The sequence below is a fragment of the Mesoplodon densirostris genome, chromosome 8 (assembly GCF_025265405.1).
Source record: "Mesoplodon densirostris isolate mMesDen1 chromosome 8, mMesDen1 primary haplotype, whole genome shotgun sequence".
Classification (NCBI taxonomy): domain Eukaryota; kingdom Metazoa; phylum Chordata; class Mammalia; order Artiodactyla; family Ziphiidae; genus Mesoplodon; species Mesoplodon densirostris.
The window spans coordinates 110,165,881-110,184,896 of NC_082668.1; the positions used below are offsets into that span (position 1 = coordinate 110,165,881).

Below are 19,016 nucleotides of genomic sequence, written 5' to 3' on the forward strand. Positions count from 1 at the left end.
AGGACTGTTTCATATGTTTATGACTGTGGTGGTTACACAATCATATACATTTGTCAAAACTCATTATAATGTACAATTAAAATTGGTGGATTTGATTGTATATAAATTATATACTGCAAATTCTATCATAAAGGTGATTTTAGAAAGAAAGGAAGGAAGGAAGGGAGAGAGAGAAAGAAAGAAAGAAAATTCAATACCTATCATAATTCAGAAATTGGACTATTGGACTCCTGGGATTAGACCAGTTTAAAGGTCTACACGTGCACTAAAAGTCATGTTCAATGATGTTCATGGCAGTTTTACTCACAGTAGCCCCAAACGGAAACAACCAAAATGTCCACCAATAAATAGTAAAATGACTTGTGACATATCAGACAATGGGTTTTCACAAAGTAGTTGAAAAAAGCAAACAACGGTGACATGGGATATCCTGATGAATTTCACAGAGGTAACATTAAGCTAAAGAAGCCTTATGCAGGGACCTCCCTGGTGGCGCACTGGATAAGACTCTGTGATCCCAATGCAGGGGGCCCAGGTTCGATCCCTGATCAGGGAACTAGATCCCACATGCATGCTGCAACTAAGAGTTTGCATGCCACAACTAAGGAGCCCACGTGCTACAACTAAGGAGCTGGTGAGCTGCAACTAAGGAGCCTGCCCACCACAACTGAGACCTGGTGCAACCAAATAAATAAACAAATCCATATGCAAAAAATACATGTGATAGAATTCCATTTATAGGAATTTCAGAAACAGGCAAAACTAATCTATGGCGATTGAAGTCAGAATAGCAGCCATCTGTGAGGGACATGACTGGGGGGCACAGGGAGCCTCTGGGGTCAGGAAATGTTGAAGAGCCGGATCTGGGTGGTGGTTGCACAGTGTATACATGTGTAAAAGTTTAGTTAGCTGGACACTCCAGATTTGTAAACTTACTGAATTTAAGTTACACCTCAGTGGAAAAACAATGTTTTAAAGGATATACCTAAAAAATGCTATGTGCCTATTCATTTCAGTTCCTGGATTTTAGACTTGGGAGATGCACAGACAAGCTCGCTTGGGTTTTTTATCTGCTCTTTATGAAAACAAGGAAATCGGTAGTATATACAGTGGCCATGCTGAGTCTCCCTATGAGTGAAAACTTGTTTGAGAACTGTCTTGATGATTTGGAAAACTACTATAGGGCAATCACATGTGTTTACATAGACTGTGCTAATTATAACTATTTCTTATCTGTTCATCAGATCAGATTTCCCAACCACTCCCTCCAGGGCACCTGGAGCCTTGAGAAGACCTAATTGCCATCTCCCTGTCTGAGGACCTATTAAAAATTGCTTTAAGCAAACGCTTGAGCTGCAGGAGGAGTCGCAGTCGTTCATTGTGCAAGGCTCAGAGGGTCAGGGACCCTTCTGCTGCTGTAATTTGCTCTGGGTTCCCTGGTGGGTGTGTAAGCTTGCTATAGTCAGGAGACCTCTTTGCTCTCCTTCTATCCAAGAAAGTCCTTGTTGAAAGTGGGTGAGCTGAGTCCCAGCTCCCCTACAGCCTGGACGGGAAGGGAAAAACTCAGAGCTCACAGGACTAATCTCAGTCTCACTGGATAGACCCAGGGGCTGGGACAAGCATGTTATGTGCTCTACCTAATTTAATTCCCTCAGTGACCTCCTCTGGGAGAAATAGAAAGTATCCCTCCTTAGAGACGAGACAACAGTGACTCAGAAACCTTAAGTGACTTGCCCAAGGTCACAGAGCTGGAAAAAGGCGGAGGTGGGAAATGAACTCAAACGTTCTGACATGTGGGCCTCACACCAAGGGTGTGACCCATCCAGATCCCAAGCCAGTCCCTTTCCCCAACCTTCTTCCCTACATGCACAGCCTCAGCTCCTCCCAAACAGATCTTGTGCTGGAATAAAACCCAGAACGACTCATAGATGTATCATGGAACAAGCAAGTCATGGAGACCCTCCCTTTGGCACATACCAGCTGTGGGGGGCTGAGCTCTCCCTCTCCTCTCCTGGGAAGTGCTAACATGTTTGTCTTGGAGGCTGGTCAGCAGATCATGGGACTCTCAGAGCCATGCCTGAGTGTCCAGGAGAGAGACCTCGCTAAAACAAAGTAATGGTACAGCCTAGCTGCTTAGAGCAAGGACTTCTGGGTAAAAATGGTGGCCCTTCCACTAACTAGCTGTGTAACCTGGGGAAGGTCACTTAACGTCTTTGAATGTAAGTTTCCTCATCCCAAACAAAGATATTAGGAGACACATCATATGTTCATACATAGGAAGACTCAGCATTTTGAACATGTCAGTTCTCCCCAAACCAGTCTGTGGATTCAGTGCAATCCCAATAAGTTCCCAGAACTAATAAAATTAGCATTTTTTCCATAAAGCTTAACAAGATGATTTTAAAGAATATATGGCAGTCCCGAGGGCTAAAAATAGTCAAGACATTGCTGAAAAAGAATAGGTTGGGGGTAATTTGATATCAGGATTTATCATGATGTTACAGAAGTTATATGACAAATGAAACAAAGTAGATGCCAGCACTAGATGTACTATGTGGACATGACATGACATGGTGACATTGCAGACAGCAGGGAAGGAGGCACTGGGGCTGGGACTACTGGTTGTCCAAAGAGAAAAAAATAAAATTGAATCCTTTCCTCCACCGTATATTCTGGACCTTGTGTAAATTCCAGAGGTACTGAAGGACTTATAGGTGAAAGGCAAGACTTCCAAAGTTTCAAAGAAAATATAGGGAGTGTCTTTCTGACTTTGAGTACAAGAGGATTTCTTCAACAAGAGAGAAGGGAAAGCACTAATTATAAAAAGGAAAGATTAATAAACCTGACTACATTAAAATTAAGAACTGTTCATCAAAAGGTACTGAAAAGAAAGTGAAGTGACAAGCCATATCCTGGGAGAAGATATTTGGAACATCTATAACTGACAAAAGATTAGTATCTGGAATATAGAAAGAGCTCCTGCTAATGCATAAAAGAAAGACAACACAACAGAGATTGAGCAAAAGCCGCCAATAGGCATTTCTCAGAAGAGGGATCACAATAAACAAGCCCACTATAATCAGGGAAATGCAACACAAGAACCCAGTGGAAAACCATTTTAGAAAAAATGCTAAGCTCTGGGCAAGACATGAATTAAAAGGAACTTCTACGTTTATACATTTCTTGTTTTGTTGATTTGATGCAATCTCTTGGGAAAACCATTTGACGGTTTCCAAAATTGAGCGTTTGGATACCTGTGGCCCAGCAATTCTACTTCTAATTATACATGCTAGAACAGGGTTGGCAAACCATGGCTCACGGGCTCTTGTTTGTTTGTTTAGTTTTTGCTAAATAAAATTTTATTGGAACTCAGCCACCCTTATCTGCATGGCCTGTGGCTGCTTTTACCCTAAGACAGCAGACCTGAGTGGCTGTAATAGAGACCATAAGGCCCACAAAACCTAAAATATTTACTAACTAGCCTTGCACAAAGTTTGCCAACCTTTCTCTAGAGACATTTTTTACAGCCTCATTTTGTTTTCACCTAACACTTTTTCTAACCCACAACATTTTTGATAGACTTTACTTTGCAGGACAGTTTTTAATTTACAGGGAAATTGAGGAAATGGTACAGAGAGCTCTCACATGCCCCTGGATCTAGTTTCCCCTTTTATTATATTAGCATCTTACATTAGTGTGCTACACGTTACATATTCATACATTGTTATGAACTAAAGGGCATATTGATTCACATTTCCTTAGTTACTATCCATTGTCTTCTTCTTTTCCAGGGTCCCTCTCAGGACATCACATTACATTAACTTGTCATGTCTCCTTAGGCTCCTCTTGGCTGTGATAGTTTCTCAGACTTTCCTTGGTTTTGATCACCATGACAGTTCTGAGGAGTACTGCTCAAATATTTTGTAGGATGTCCCGCTGTAGGATTTATTTGATGTATTATTTCTCATGACTTGACGGGAGTTATGGGCTTTGGGGAGGAAGACCAGAGAGGCAAAGTATCCTTTTACCAAGGGTACATACTAACAAGAATTATCTCTGCTTGATAATGACCTTGATCATCTGCCTGAGGCAGTGTTTGTCAGGTTTTGCTAGTAAGGAATTCTTCCCCTCACCCTCTGCCTTTGCATACTGCACTCTTTGGTAGGCAGTCACTGTGCACAGGCCACACATATGGGATGGGGATGCATCGTCTTATTCCTTGAGGGTAAGATGAAGTATTTGGAAATTTTCTTCAAGGGAGATCTGCTTCTTCTCTTCCCATTCATTTATATTTTCAGTCATTTATATCAGTATGGACCCATGAATACATATTTATTTTATAATTTGGGTCACGTTCCAATACTACTTTATTTTGTAGCTCAGAGTGTTCAAGCTTTACCTTTGGGAATTCTTTCAGTTGGCTCCTGTATCCCCTGGCCAATGTAGGTTTAAAAAAATGTTTTGAGCACCTTCTTACTTTCTAGCAACACAAGATGCTCCAGGCTCACCATGTATATTTCCTGTCCCAGTTCTAGAATTGGGTTTCTCCAAGGACCCTTGGCTCCTCATTGAAGAATGGCACTAGAAACCAAGATCTGGGTGCTAAGACGCTTATTGTTACTGGTGTGTCATTGCTTCTAGACCCTCTTAACTTACAGAACAGGAAATACATGTGTGTATATTAACCTGTATATATATATATATATATATGTATATATATATGCATATCTACAAATACTTCTTTATGTAATCGCCTGTATAAGCTACACATGAGTTCATACTAATGTCTCCAACTCTAATCCTTTACCACATGAATCATACCTGCTTCTTCGCCTTGACTATCTGTAAATTCCCACTCCATCAATAAGAAACTGGTCTTCCATCATCTGCCACCTATTTACTTGATTGTCCAATTCCAGTGTATGTTTAGTAATATCAGAAAAACTGTTGCATGTCCCCCTGGGAAACAATTTTATTAACCAGAGTACAGTGCTTATGTGTACTTTTTTATGCCTTTAATCTTACTTATTTCCAAAGCTGCTTAGATCAGCATCTTTCCCTACTTCCTCCAGTGGGGTTGTTTTATTCATTTGCAATACAATTAAATTCTCTGTGACAGTCTGCATCCCCCCATAGGATCCCCTGACTTCCTAGATGATTTTTAAAAATTTGCATATATTAAGGTTCACTGTTTGTGCTGTAAAGTTCCATTGGCTTTGACAAATGCATACTATCATGTATGCATCATCACGGTACCACACTTTTAGGTGGTAAAGCTATTTAATAATTCACCCCTGCTCCAAGCTCCTGGCAACCACTGAGCTTCCTATTGCCTTCTAGAGACATTTTTACACATGTATACCAAGAGACACAAATGAGAATTCTCACAGAAGCAAAGAACTAGAAACAACCCAGATGTCCACTGAGAGGAGGATGGATAAATACATTGAAGTATAGTGCAATAATGAAATCTCATACAGCTATAAACATGACTCAAGTTCAGTTACATGTTACATGGATAAGTCTTAGGAAAGTAATACTAAGTGAAAAAACAAGTGCCATGGGACCTTATAATACCATTTTTATGAACCTCAAATGCAAATAAAACTAAACAATATATAATCAAACCCACACTTAAAAGCAAAGAAATGAAAAACACAAAATTTAGGTTAGTGATTACTCCTGGCAGAGGCAGGAGAAGGAGATGGGGGAGGAACAAACGCATAGAAGCAGGTCAGTACTGATGTTCTAGTTCTGGGGTGTAGTTCATAGGTGTTCGTCATAGTATTATGATTTTAAATTTACGTTTGTATACACATGTATACATATATGTGTCAGATAGTATATTAAATATTTTGAGTCGATGTAATCATACCTAATTTGTGGGATGCTGTGAGCATTAAATGAGATAGCATATGTAAAGCATATGTAAAGTACTTAGTCACCACCAATGACAACTGTGTTTGTATTATCACCTCCTTAGAAATCACGGTTGGTTACCTCTGCTCCATGTTGGGTCACCTCACATTAGGTCCTTTCTTGTAGGTGACCACCAGTGAGGGGTTATTTGAGTGTACTCCACCAACAGCTCAGATTCCACCATCAGCTTCATGGATTTGGGGAGCCAGAAGTGAGGTTAGAGGTCATGTGCTTCAGCCATTTGTTTTGCACTTGAGGAAAAAGGGGTCCAGAGAGGTAGAAAGACATTCCTGAGACTAGCCAATTTTTTGCGAGGTTTCCAGGCTTGAACCTCTGTCTTCCAGACAGAAGTTTCTAGAGCTGTTCTCTTGGATAAGGAGAACCTCCCAGTGGGTTAGTGGGTTAGACCCAATATTGCAGATGTGGCAGAGCTGAAAGGACGTGTAGAGGATAACAGGAGACATTAAGGGGGGAAACATTCTTCTGCAAGTGTAGTAATTCTGATTTATTAGCCCAGTGTGGTAACTCCAGCAAGCAGCGGCTAACACCAGGATAGGGAAATGGGGACTGCAGGCAGCCTGTCGTTGGTGTAATACCAAGAAACGGCCACATGATGTCACCAGAAGCCACTTTTTGGAAATGAGTCAACTAGGGCTCCCAGCCTACTTCTGCCCTTCCAGTGCCTGTCTAGCAGAAAGGAAATTTCCCTGGAGCTCTGAGCCGCCTCCATGCCGTGTGGCTAACAAGAGAAGGAAACTAATAAGCAAGTCCTCAAAATAGCTTCAAAAGGGAAGGGTTTACTTAGACCAGTACTGTCCAATAGAAATATAATGTGAACCCTGATACAAGCTGAAAATGTAATTTTAAATGCTCTAATAGCCACATTAAAAGAAAATAAAAAGAAACAGATGAAATTAATTTTAATAATTTATTTTATTTAACTCAACATATTTAAAAGTTATCATGTCAACATATAATCAATATAATAATATTAATGAGATACTTTATTTTTGTCTTGCTAAGTCTTTGAAATCTGCTCTGTGTTTTCTTTTAATTTTTATTGAAATATAGTTGATTTACAATGTTGTGTTAGTTTCAGGTGTACAGCAAAGAGATTCAGTTATACATATACATGTATATCTATTCATTTTTAGATCTTTTCCATTATAGGTTATTACAAGATATTGAGTATAGTTTCTTGTGCTATACAGTAGGTCCTTGTTGGTTATGCTGAGTTTTAATTTACACTGACAGCCCCCAGAGACTTGTCAAAGAGAGTCCAAGGCCCTGTAACCCTCTTTCACCTCCCCACCCCCAGTTAGCTTTCCTGACCCCTCACAGGGAATGCTCCAGACAGCCGAGCTCACCAGCCCTCCCATCAAACTAGCTTCTGGGCAGGAGTGCCAGAGGGAGGCCAGCCCGCCTGCTATATGAGCCCAGTTCCTGCAATGCGCCTACCACCCTGGACCAGGACAGTGCGTCTGCACTGGACTGGGTTGTCTCATCCACAGGTGCTGGGCAGTTCCCCTGGACAGAAATGGGAATGATGTCCCCATGTTTCCTCTCCAACCTCCCACCCCCCTGCCCCTACTCCTACCTCCGCCTTGAGGGAGAATTTCAGTCTGGTGGTTTCTATAGGCCTTTGGCCCATTCTTCTGTAAGGACGCCTGTGGAGAAGGGAAAGGGGAACTCGATTTCCCAGGCTATTGTGGGACCTAGTAACATGCTATTATCTGGAGGAAATGTTGAACATTTCGGCTCCCAGGGCCAGACAGCCTACAGTGTGGAAATATCTGAATTTCTGGAGAGATTGTTTTTCAGTGTCTGACATTGTGTTGACAGCCCACGGAGGAGGAGGAGGGCTTGCTTGCCGCAGTGGAATAGAAGCCACATTTCCTGAACAGTCTGCTCAGATCAGAGTGTTTTTAAAAGAATTAACCAACATTATGAAACAAAATGCTTGAGTACCCACAGCCCACGACAAACACAGCAGCCAGAGTAGAAATACAGATGCTGAATAAAGATTGGGAGCTCTGCGTGATGAAAAGGATGGTGGCAGTGAGTGAAAAGGAACAAATAAAGCCAGCGAGGGAGCACGGTAGCTCTGGGCAGCACCACAGAGCTGGGGTCCTCGTCCCACAGGACACTGCTCACCCTGTCCAGCCTCCCCCCGACACCCCCTCTCTCCCCTTGGTCCAGAACCTGGCCCCGCTGTATCACCTCGACTCCACCCCACACTCCCTTCCCACCGACCGAAGGAAACCAAAGGACAGAAATTAAAACAAAAATTTTGGGGGGCCATGAAATTCCTAGAGGAGGGAATGTTTTCTGGTGAGTAACATCTTCAGAAAAACAAAAAAGCTGACTCGGCAGCTGTTGCTAGAAACATGTGCAATATCAAGTGTGTCTTACTTGGTGAGTTATCTGATTTGGAAACAAATTCTCCATGATGTAGCAAGAATCTCACGTGGTGCCCAGTAAGACAGCAGCAACAACAGCAAAACAAACTTGTTGAAAATTTACAAAAGTTACACATGCATATTCATTCCCATTTCCCCCCAAAGGTTCCTAGGAAAGAGTGAAATGGCAAAGTCTAGAATTCCTTTTAACTGTGCATGTGTGTTGTGTGTGTGAGTGTGTGTGTGTGTGTTGTCAGTGTCTGACCTTATAAACCTCTCCAGTTTTGACCGTGAAATATCACATGGCCTAACCCCCAAACCCTAACACTCCCACTGTTAAGAGCATTCCTATTTGGACGCCTTAAAAAAAATACCCAGGAAAGCACCTGTTTCTGTATGATTTGTAAAAAGTTTTACTTTTAAGGGTAAGGTGTTTTTGAGTCATTGAAGCCTAGCTTAAACAAAACAAAGCACTTTGTTTTTAAAGCTTAACTAGACAAGAATTTGTTCCTTTTGAAAAATTAAAGAAAAAGTCAGCTATTTTCTTCTCAAATGATAAGGGGTATGTCATCACATAGCAGTAAAAACAGAAAATCCAACCAACTTAGGTCTAACAGAAAATGGCAGCTGGAGGAGCCTGAAATTGTAACCTATTCCCCAAGTCACTGAGAAATAAAATTAGGGCAAATTGAAGGGTGAGGAGTAACAGTACAGTATCCAGGGTTTGACTCTACAAAACCCCTAAAAGGCCCAATGATTTCTGGAGGGAATTTCCAAAAGCCTCAATCATGAGTCACTGTAATTTGCTGCCCTCTGAGCCTCCACTGGTTTTGGCAGACTTCAGTGCCCCATATCTTCAGCCCAGCAGTAGTGGGGAAGCTTCAGCTGGGAGAGGATGGGGGTGAGGGGGTGGGTGGTGGTGAAATTGCCTTATAAGGAAACTTTAAGTCCTGGGGAAGGCCTGGTGTTTCATCAAACTAGAAAAATGTTAAAGACCTGAGACCTCTTGCCCCTCCCACTGACAGTTCAGAGACAGAGGGGAGTTAGGGATGTGTGTTCCCTAACAGGACATCCTTCTATTTAAATGTGAAGGGTAACCAGGGTATAACCCTCCTAATGGCTATGTCTTAACCAAGCTCTGGAAGATGGAAGACACCCAGATCACAAAGGTCAGACCTTGATGTGAGCACACCGTGGAGGCTGTCAGAGCCTGGAGGAAGCAGAATCCACCATGGGGGTAGCCACACCCTGGGAATCACTAATTTCCCACTTTACAGGTGATGGGCTCCATGTCAGAGAGGGCGGTAACTTTAGGACTCCCAGCCAGAATTAAACCCAGGTGATTTACAGGGGATGGGGGCAGGACCTAGAGTCCCCACCTTACACCCGGCCACTCAGAGCTGGGGCTCTGCAGCAGAAAGGACGGGTATTCCCTGGGATTCTCTTAGACTCGCACATTTGCGCTCAGCATTGGGCTGTCGGGGATGTGCTTCCTGGCACGTAATGACCACCATCAAGATTATCATTGGCATTAGACATTTACATGACACTTAATATTTCCAAAGCATTGTACTGCCATTTAATTAGTTTTTCCTTGTGACATTCCTGTCGAGTCCACACTTGATAGCTGGGAGACTGACAGGGGGTTGGGGTGCAGGGAGAGATAAATGCTAAAGGTTGACAGAGAAGAGGGGATGGCAGCACGGTCTCTTGGCTTTCCTTCTCTCTGGTGACCCAGCCAAGTTAAATAACCTCCCCTACTCCCTGCAGATTCTGCACTCCCAACCCCCAGAACCCCACAATCAAGGTAACTGTAACCTCCAGGACGGAGTGGGGATTCGGGGCGGGGCGGGGGAGAATCTCTTTGGTGTATTTTGGCTCAAGGTTCCGACACCTTTCCAAAAAAAAAAAAAGTCAAGTTCAAGTTCACATTCATTCATAACTACAGACACCTTCAGTCTCTTTCCAAATCTCCATTAAAGCAAACTGTGAATTTACAGGGTTGTGATTCCCAGACCCAGGGCAGCCTTGGATAGGATAGGAAGATTTTAGCATCTGAACGAGTCCTAATTACGTTTGTTAAAATAGAGTGGTGCTGGCCGGCGGACCTCAGAGTTGGGCTGTGAAAGGGGCAGCTTCTCCGCTCACTGCTCATTGGAGAAGTGGCTTCCCTGGGGAAGGCACGGATCCCACCTTAGAGACAAGACCTCACAGCAAGGCCTCTAGTTCTGCTCCTGGGGTTCAAGGAGAACGCTCCGGGGAAGAGATAGAGGAGGGAGCCATAGCTGGAAGACTAAAACCCCAGGCGGTTAGCTGCGGGATGCACCACCCCGGGGCGACACCAGCCCCCTCCTCTCAGCCCACCTGCACTTTTCTGAAGCGAGCTGAGGCCACCTCTGCCTGGAAAGTCCTTTCACCAGGGCCCAGGGGAGTTAGAACTAATGGCAACCCCTTCTGCGAAGCACCAGCTGCAGGTTCTGGGGGCCGGCAAAGTTTCCCCTGGCCTGCAGGTCCTCGGGGTTTTGCCACTGGCCTCAACCGCCGCCGGGACGCCCATCACCTGTACCGAACAATTGAGGCGCAGGTCTGAGGAAGCCCGGTGACTTGTCCTCTGCGTGGGACCCGAGCCCCCTGCGCGTCTCAGCCGGGGTCCTCGTCCGCTGCCTGAAAGCAAGTCTCTAAAAGTCTGGGCCTTGGCGATCACCTTCGCGGCCGCCGAGACCAGCCACTGAGCGTGGAGGCGCGTCCCAGCAGCTCCGACCTGCCCGGACCAGCTTTGCTGTCCCCCGCGGCCCGCTGCAGCCAACCAAGGCCGCGTCTGGACCCCTTCCGAGGTCACGAAGCTTGGAAGCGCGAAGAAAGAGCCCCAACACCAGCATTGAGTGGCTGCGGCCTCCTCCGCGCTGCTCCCCCGCGGGGCTGTCCGAGTGATGGAAACGGAAGGTCATCTCCCCGAAGAGGATTCCAGTCCCTGCAGAGGACGGGAGATCTGCCTACGCCGGGGAGGGCCTGGAAACCCGGGCTGAGGGCTCCCCTGAAGGAGCCCCGCAGCCAGACTCTGGCCCAGGGCTGGAGTCCCGCCCGCCTAGAGCACCTGGGAGCGCTGAGGCCACGCGTCGGTGCGGGGGGGGGGGGGGGAAGGAAGATGATAACCTGCGTCCTCCCTGGGGCCTGGGGGCGACTTCGAGAGTGCCCTGAGCGGATTGTCCCCATCTGGCTCCGCCAGAGCTGCGGACAGATTCTGCTTTTCATTTTCCACTTGCTAAGGGCATGCCCTTGGGCTACTTTACGACTCTCCGTGCCTCAGTTTCCTCCTTTGTAAACTGGAGAGGAGAAGCTACATATCTCAATAGGTTACCGTAAGGATTAAATGAGCTAACCCAGATGGAGAGCTTAGAGCTGCGTCCAAAACACACCCGATGTAGGCTGGCTATCGACTTCTCAGCATCCTTAGCTCCTCTTTTGGAGAAAGGGGACCTTTAATCAATCTCTCTCTCTCTCTCTCCTTCCCCTTCCCCCCCGCCCCACCCCATCTCTCCTTATCACTCTGTCTCTCCCGATGGCTCTGTAAACCGGCAACATCTGAGTGAAGTGTGAGAAACGTGCAAAGTAAATCCGTTCCTTTTCTTACGTCGGTCCCACCACAGAGGTTAGCCTGAGCTGTGCACATTGGAACCGGCGTTTTCCGCCCCAGCGCGGACGAAGTTCCCATGTCTTGGTCAGCTCTCCGCAGTGCACTCGTCACTGGCGTCTTGTGATTCCTGAAATCTGGGTTTCTTGGCCCGCCTGAGACAGTCCAGGAGGTGGTGGGATGCACACGGAATCCCTGCCATTCCTCGTTCCGCCGGGAGACAGTGACCACGCGGCCTCCCCGCTCAGCCCACAGCTGCAGCCCAGGGCTCCCCTCGGGCCCCAGTGCGCGGGCCGTGCGTACTAGGCCCACTCCTGGAGTTCCCATTTCCCAGGCCGACCTGGCTTAGCAGGGTGGCAACCAACAGGGCTTCGACACCGAGGCCCGGGGGCGCAAAGTCCCGAATTCCACGGGTCAGGTCTGAGGCGCTGGGAAAGAGCCCTTGCTGTGTGAGTTCCGCGGAGAACCGGGACCACCGACCGCCCCGCCCTCCCCACGCCGGCCACGAACGCGACTCGACCTCGAGGAAGCGGGAGAAAAATTCTGAGCCGCACAGACCGCCAGGACGTCAGGGCTAAGCCACCAACTGACCCCTCAAGGCCTCGTTTCACGTTCACCAGGACAAGTGACCAGACCCTTGATTTTCCCATGTCCAAATAAGAACACTAACCCCTGGCCCTGAATCGCACTGTGCGCCGATTGTCAAGACGCTGAAAGTCACCACTTCCGAGGAGCCGGCAGCCCATAACGATTCCTGGACTCGCGGATCGAAAGACCAGAAGCGTCCCCTCCATTCCGAAAACAATGGGTCCCAGGTTCAACGCAGCAGCCCCTCTGGGTGTCCCAAGGGGTGTTTCTATTCCCAGAGGAGGGGATGCGCACCTTCGCTCAGCTGTCGTCGGATGCAGCCGATCTGGCCTTGCGCGCTGCCACTGGCCACTCAGGAGCTGAAGATGAGGCTAGCGGGCCCGCCTGCTGCTCTGTCAGGTGCGGACCGTTTGGGGGCTCCTCAGTCGGCACGTCTAACCTGGGCAGAGGCAGGCTGTCTCAAGCTCGAGCTCCAGGCCTTGCGGAAAGGACCCACAGCTGGAACCCTCGCTTCCCTCCGCTACACAAACCCGGAACTCCAAGCAGAAGTCATAAGAGATCTCCGGAGAACTAAAGCAAAATATTGTCTCCCACCCCCTCTTTCCGTTCTTTATTAATTTCGTGGAGAGTTCAAGGGGAACTGGCTTAAGGTCTGAGCTATCCTACATTGGTCTCCACGCCCGCCTGTACTGTTCTTGCGACACCATCTATCAAGGAGCCTCCGGTCAGAAGCTACCCCCTACCCCACCCCAGGGGTCTCAGAGTGTCCATGGCTTCAGCCGTCTCTCTAGTTCCGTCTAGCCTCTGTCCTTCCGGGCCCTCTCTGACACTGACTGCAATCCAGGGCCTGAGTCTTCTCTCCTAACCCTCCCACATGAGTGTCCATTATGTTCTCCCTGGCCCCATGACACCAGTCCTCCCCAGCAGTGTCCACACTGCAAAGTGAACGAAGTTTTCCTGTTAGATTTTTTTTTCAAGTTTAAGTAAATGGGCATTTATCAGGATTATTCGGTCCAAGAACCGTCCTGACCCCACTCAAATGAAATCTTTGGACAACTGAGAAAACAGTAATATTAACTGAAGCAGGTATACATTAAATATGTATAAGAGATTAGGATATAAATGGCATATAAAGGTCCAGAATCTATTAAGAGCTAGAAACAAATACAAGACACAGGTGTCTACATATACTGCTTAGATTCAATGTTAGATTCAAGGTCAGAGTTGAGAGGGGATCAATATAATCCAGTTCTCTCGGTTTATGAGTAAGGAAACAGGCCGGGAGAAAGCCGGGGGCCTTCCCAAGGTCGCATGGCAGGCAGAGGCGTCAAAGGAATCCAGTCGTGACTCTCAAGCAGGGCCCATCCCACTGCAACACAGGCGTTTCTGCTTTAGGAATCACAGAGCAAAGAGCCCCTCATGAGCTTTTCTCTCCACTTTAGCTCTCGCGAGGCGAGGGGATTCCCGGAAGGATCCCCTTCCGGGAATCCCGTAGTCTGTCCCCAGTCAGGTGTCTACTGTCAGGAAAAGCGTCTGGTTCTCCCGGCCCTGGGAGTTCAAATCCAACCTCCCCCAGACAGCCTCGCGGGCCCGGGAGCACCACACGGATGCAGTTCTCCTATAGCACCGATAGGTGGCGCGTCCCTCACAGGAAAACCGGCCGGGAATCCGCCCGCGCCCGTAACACCCGGCTCCCTGCCCTACCCACCCGCCTAGGGTCCCTCTCCCGAAGGAAAACGGACAGAAAGGGGGTGCAGCCGGGGGACTCAGGCTGGGTGTCGGAGGGTCTGAAAAGAAAGACCCTAGAAACTCTGATTCTAGCACTTCGGCTCAGAGTGGCCTCACGCTCTCTTTTAAGAGGCCAAAGACCTTTGAGGGCAGAGGGTAAGGCTCTGCGCACTTGGCCAGAGAAAACACCGGGACCCAATAGGGTCATCCCCTGGTGGGGTGTAGGGGGCGTTATCTCCCCTCCACGAGCGCGTCCACGCACCCGCTCGTTCACGCACGCTCGGCGGCTGCCCTTCTCTGCCACTATCCCCAGGCCCCATTCTTCCGCCTACTTTTTATTTTTTATTTTTAATATTGGGGCGGGGTGGGGGGGGGAATAGGGAAGCCCGGCGCTTTTTCAACTGCGACGATAATTGTCCTCGAGATGGGTTTCTTAATCTGCTCATCCATTATTGACTTCTCTTCTAATATTTGGTTTTGCCGCTTTGATCGCCAGAAGATCACAGACTTGACTCCTTTGCATAACAATTTTGGGGCGGGAGTGCTTGGTGCGGGAGGGGAGGGACGTGCCTGGAATGGCTTTGGGGTCCGTATTCCATCCCTCCCCCCGCCCACTGCCCGTGAGGCCAGCCTTCCTCTCACTGACCTCCCACCCCTAACAGCACCATTCACGCCTGGAAAGTTCTGAAGGCGAAGGGGGGGTGTGTGGAGAGGAAGCAGCTAGACCCCGCCCCGCCCCCCCCACCGTGGGAGCAGGAACAGTAACGCCCTCCAGTGGGACCGACGAAGGGAGGGATTGTGTTTCCCCCTCGCCTCCCACTGCATTCCCAGCGCCAAGAGATGCTGCCTCTTCTACCTCCCAGACAGACGGGGGAGAGAATGCACCTTACGTGGAGGAGAATGGAATGGGGATGGCAGGCGCGGGAAGGAGACCACGCTCTCATGCGGCACTTAGGCCGCGGGACAAAAAGATGTCCAAGGTTCCTGACGGCCTCTGTGGGACCCTGACCTAGTCCCTTCCCCGCTCTGGGCCTCAGTTGCCTCATCTGTGGAGTGGGCTTTGGGGCTATTCTCTCCCCGAGGTCCCTTTGATGTTGCCCTTGCCACGTGTTGCCCGCTCTTCCCCCGGTGGGGCCTTAGGGCTTAGGGATTGCACAGGTGGGTTTTGGTGGGGAACAGAAAACCAGTGGCTATTTTAATCAGGATTTAAACAACTACTTCCCTCTGCCTTTGCATAGTTCAATGATGGGGGCGGGGGAGTGGTGGTAGGGGAGATTTGGGGTCAGAGCCCTCTGATCCTTGCCCTTTCACACACGTCACTTGCAGAGCCTCGGTCGGAGGGAGTTGCTCTCAGGTTCCCAGCTGGCACACAAACGCACACACCGAGACTGTACACATGGCCACGCACAAGCACAGCCACCGGCGCAGAGCCCACGCACACCCTTACACTTGCACACACGGACACAGCGCAACCACGCCAGGGTTATAGGGACACGAAAAATGCACACAACCGTTTCGTGCCCACTGGCACACACGTACACACGCACCCACCTGGGGCCTCTCACACACACAGTCACATACAAACACGCCGGCGCCCGGCCGCACGGTCGCCCCCCACTCCGGTTTCTGCAGGAGCCCGGGGACAGGGAAGGTGGCCGGAGAAGGCCTCGACACTGCAGTGACCCCTCCCCCACACCGCCGACCTCACCCGCAAGCGATCCAGTCTGAGCTCGGAGGTGGGGCCGGGGGCTGGGGGGAGGCACGCGGGTGCTCGCCCCTCTTTCCCTCTCCTCTCCCAGGCGCGCCAGACTTCCCTTCCCCACCCGCCCCACTTCCAGCCCAAACTTTTCCCTCCCTCACCTCCCCACCAGTTCCCCGCAGCGCCGATCTCGGTGGGAACCCGGAGTCCTCCCCGCACCCTCCCCGGGAAGGGGGTCGGGAGGCTGCACCCCGGAGAACGAAAGGGGGGCGCGGCCTGGCTCGTGCCCCGGGGCCAGCGGGGAGGGCGGCGGGAAGGCGCCGGCCGGGAGCCGGAGCGCCGAGAGCCGGGTGCGCGGACTTCTGCTTCCTCTTCCCGGGTCAGTGGGAGAAGAGCCCGGGGACCAGCCCTCACCCCTGTAGGAGTCGAGGGAAGAAGAATGACTGCTAACCCTGGGGCGAGCCAGAGAACACGGTTTTGGAACCACAGGGGCACTTCTATGCGAAGCACTTGGATATCGTGGGTGTTTTCTTCTCTTCTTGAGTTATTTTTCTGACCACATCTTTGGAGTTGGGTCTGGACCTCCCGGGGAGCACGGACTCAGCCGAGGCGGGCAGCAGAACCCGGAAGCCGCGCTGGTGCCTCCTCGCTCCCTCTCGCAGCGGTTCCCACCGGCGTGCACACTCCCGAGGCCAGGCGGTGTGGACCCCGACCCGCGCCGAGCCGGATCGAGGCGGGAGCCGCCACTCGGACAGGTGGGGACCTGGGTGGGCAGGGGGGCCCCTAGGCCTGGGGATCGCCAGGCTCTGGGAACCTTCTGGGGAGGAGGAGGGAGTGAGAGAAGGCGAAAAGCAAAATAAAGGAGAGAAGAAAATTCGAGCGTAGCAGCTGAATTTACTCCGAGTTTTTTTTTAGGCGGGGGAGGGTGTGAACATTAGGGTTTCAATTCTGGGGTTTGGGTGGAATTCAATGTAAGGAGAAAAGCAGGATGTCTGATTAAAGTGAAAAATATAGAGAGGAGTGTATGTAGTCTCCTTGCTTTCGGGAGCCATGAGCTCTAAAATTCCCGGCTCCGGGGGGCCTGGCTGGCTGCGTGGTACAGCTTTAGGGCGGTTTGGGGATACCGAGGAGAAGGTGAATCCGAGCCAAGGGGCCCTGCATCTCTCTCCCCAACGTCCCCGAGCAGCTCGAAGCCAACGAGTCAACCCGCCGGCAGCGACGGGTCTGGTGTCTGCGCCCTGGTGTCTGGGATGTCAGGAGCCGACCCCGTGGCTCAATTTTCGGGAGTCACTGAGATGTTTCCCCCATTTCCCATAGTCAAGTGGAGAAAGGGCTTAATTTTCTCTGCCTGTCCGGCTTTAAAGGGGAAAAAAGCATCCCAAACCAAAAACTGATTATAGAACAAAACAATCCGTGCTGTGAACTGCCCCTCCCTCAGATAAAAGGGAGAAAACCCTGAGGGGAGGCAGGATGGTAGGGGCATAAATCCAAATACTGAAATCCCCAAAGGTGACAACCTCCCACAGGAGGCTTTTGGGGGACTTTCTAGGAACCTGGACATTTATGGCTGTGCTTCTTGCACACAGAAAAAAAAAAAAAAGAAATTCTCCCTGCCTACCCCGCCAACCCTAACCTTCTAGGTTATCTACAAATAAAGCAGCCGCCCCAATTTCTAGAGTCAACAGAACATTTTATTTCTAGGCTTTGCCTCCCACACACTGCCCCACCCACCTCAGCTTTATCCCTTCCCCTGCCTCCCCCAGTTCCACTCCAAGCTTCCAGCAGAACCAATACCCAAGGAATCCCCCTGCACCCACCCACTTCCACATTATTATCGCCTCCAAATGAAGACCAAAACCCCAAGCGCTAATTGAATTAGTCTATTGAAAGGACTGTCAGGTACAATGACGTGGCTCGAGGCCCTACATTTCCCAAGGTCTATAGGCTTTGGGGACCTGCGATGTATAGTCTGACCTTCCGGCTCATAATAATACCGCGGCACTTGTAGCAGAAATCTCCTCGCATTCACTCCCAACAAAACCGCTGGTCACCCAGTCCCCGTAGGAAGGCTGCCCGCTATTGTGTTGCGACAACTCATTCATGTCCCGCGCCACGAGGCCCCACCGCCATCTGATCTACACTCGAAATGCGATTACCACCATGTGCATGCAACACGCTCGCACTCTCGGCCCAACGCACGCACGCCTGGCCAGGCTGCGAGGTTTTCTTTCACAATTCTCCTCACACCCATCCACAAAAGAGAGGTGGAAGCAGGCAGGACCGTGACATTTGTCTCTGCCTAAACGAAATCCAAAGTTCTGTGGAAATGTGAGATGGAGGGAGACTTCTCTTTCCTGAACAGCATACACCAAAACCCCAGGAAACACATTTCTCCGTGCCCAACTGGTGGCGCAGACTCGGGGGTACACACTGATGTGTACATACACGAGCCTCCAGCCATGCACACAAACACACAGACACACAGACAATGCTTTCATGGACTCACTTCTCTCTCTTTGGTTCTCACATACACAAGCAAATAGACACGAATACAGGCTCCTACACTTCAGAGCCAAGGGCCACTCTCCACATCCGTAAGTAGTTTTTGCAAGATTGAGAAACAAAGGGACAGTATCGCAGCCTTCACTGTGAGCACTCATCACCACCCCCTCATCATTTTGACCCCCATACTTCTCTAGCATCCCCCAGACATACAAATACTCCCTCCTCGGTTTGGCCAGGTGCCTTTTGCTCAGTGGAAGGCCCCGGTTGGCTGCAATAGAGGAAGTCTGGGAGTGGGAGGGAGGCAGGAATTTTGGGGGGTCCCCCTGTCTTTCTTACCCCAACCTCCGCTATTGAAAGCCTCTTTGGGCTTCCTTCTTCCTTCAGTGAAGTAGGGAAAGAAATGCCCCCTTTGGCATTTAAAGTTCTCTTATTTCTCGTCATTCTCCACTTTTATGTGGGCTGGGTATGGAAGTGGAACTTGGGGACAGTCCATGTATTGCAGAGGTATAGCTAGGTCAGTGGCCTCCTGTGGGCCATCTTGCCCCAG

The 19,016-nt window shown here is 49.4% G+C and overlaps 1 protein-coding gene across 1 annotated transcript in view; it reads right to left on the reverse strand.

Annotated features, from left to right (window-relative positions):
• The window catches only part of MARCO (macrophage receptor with collagenous structure), a 96,153-nt gene extending 83,458 nt beyond the window's left edge, over nucleotides 1-12,695 (reverse strand). The window contains exons 1-3 of the mRNA XM_060105966.1: nucleotides 12,620-12,695; nucleotides 12,253-12,492; nucleotides 11,023-11,289 (exon numbers count right to left, since the gene is read on the reverse strand). Coding sequence (XP_059961949.1) covers nucleotides 11,023-11,289; nucleotides 12,253-12,492; nucleotides 12,620-12,695 — 583 coding nt within the window. The remainder of the gene's footprint in view (nucleotides 1-11,022; nucleotides 11,290-12,252; nucleotides 12,493-12,619) is intronic.
• Between the last annotated feature and the right edge of the window lie 6,321 nt (nucleotides 12,696-19,016).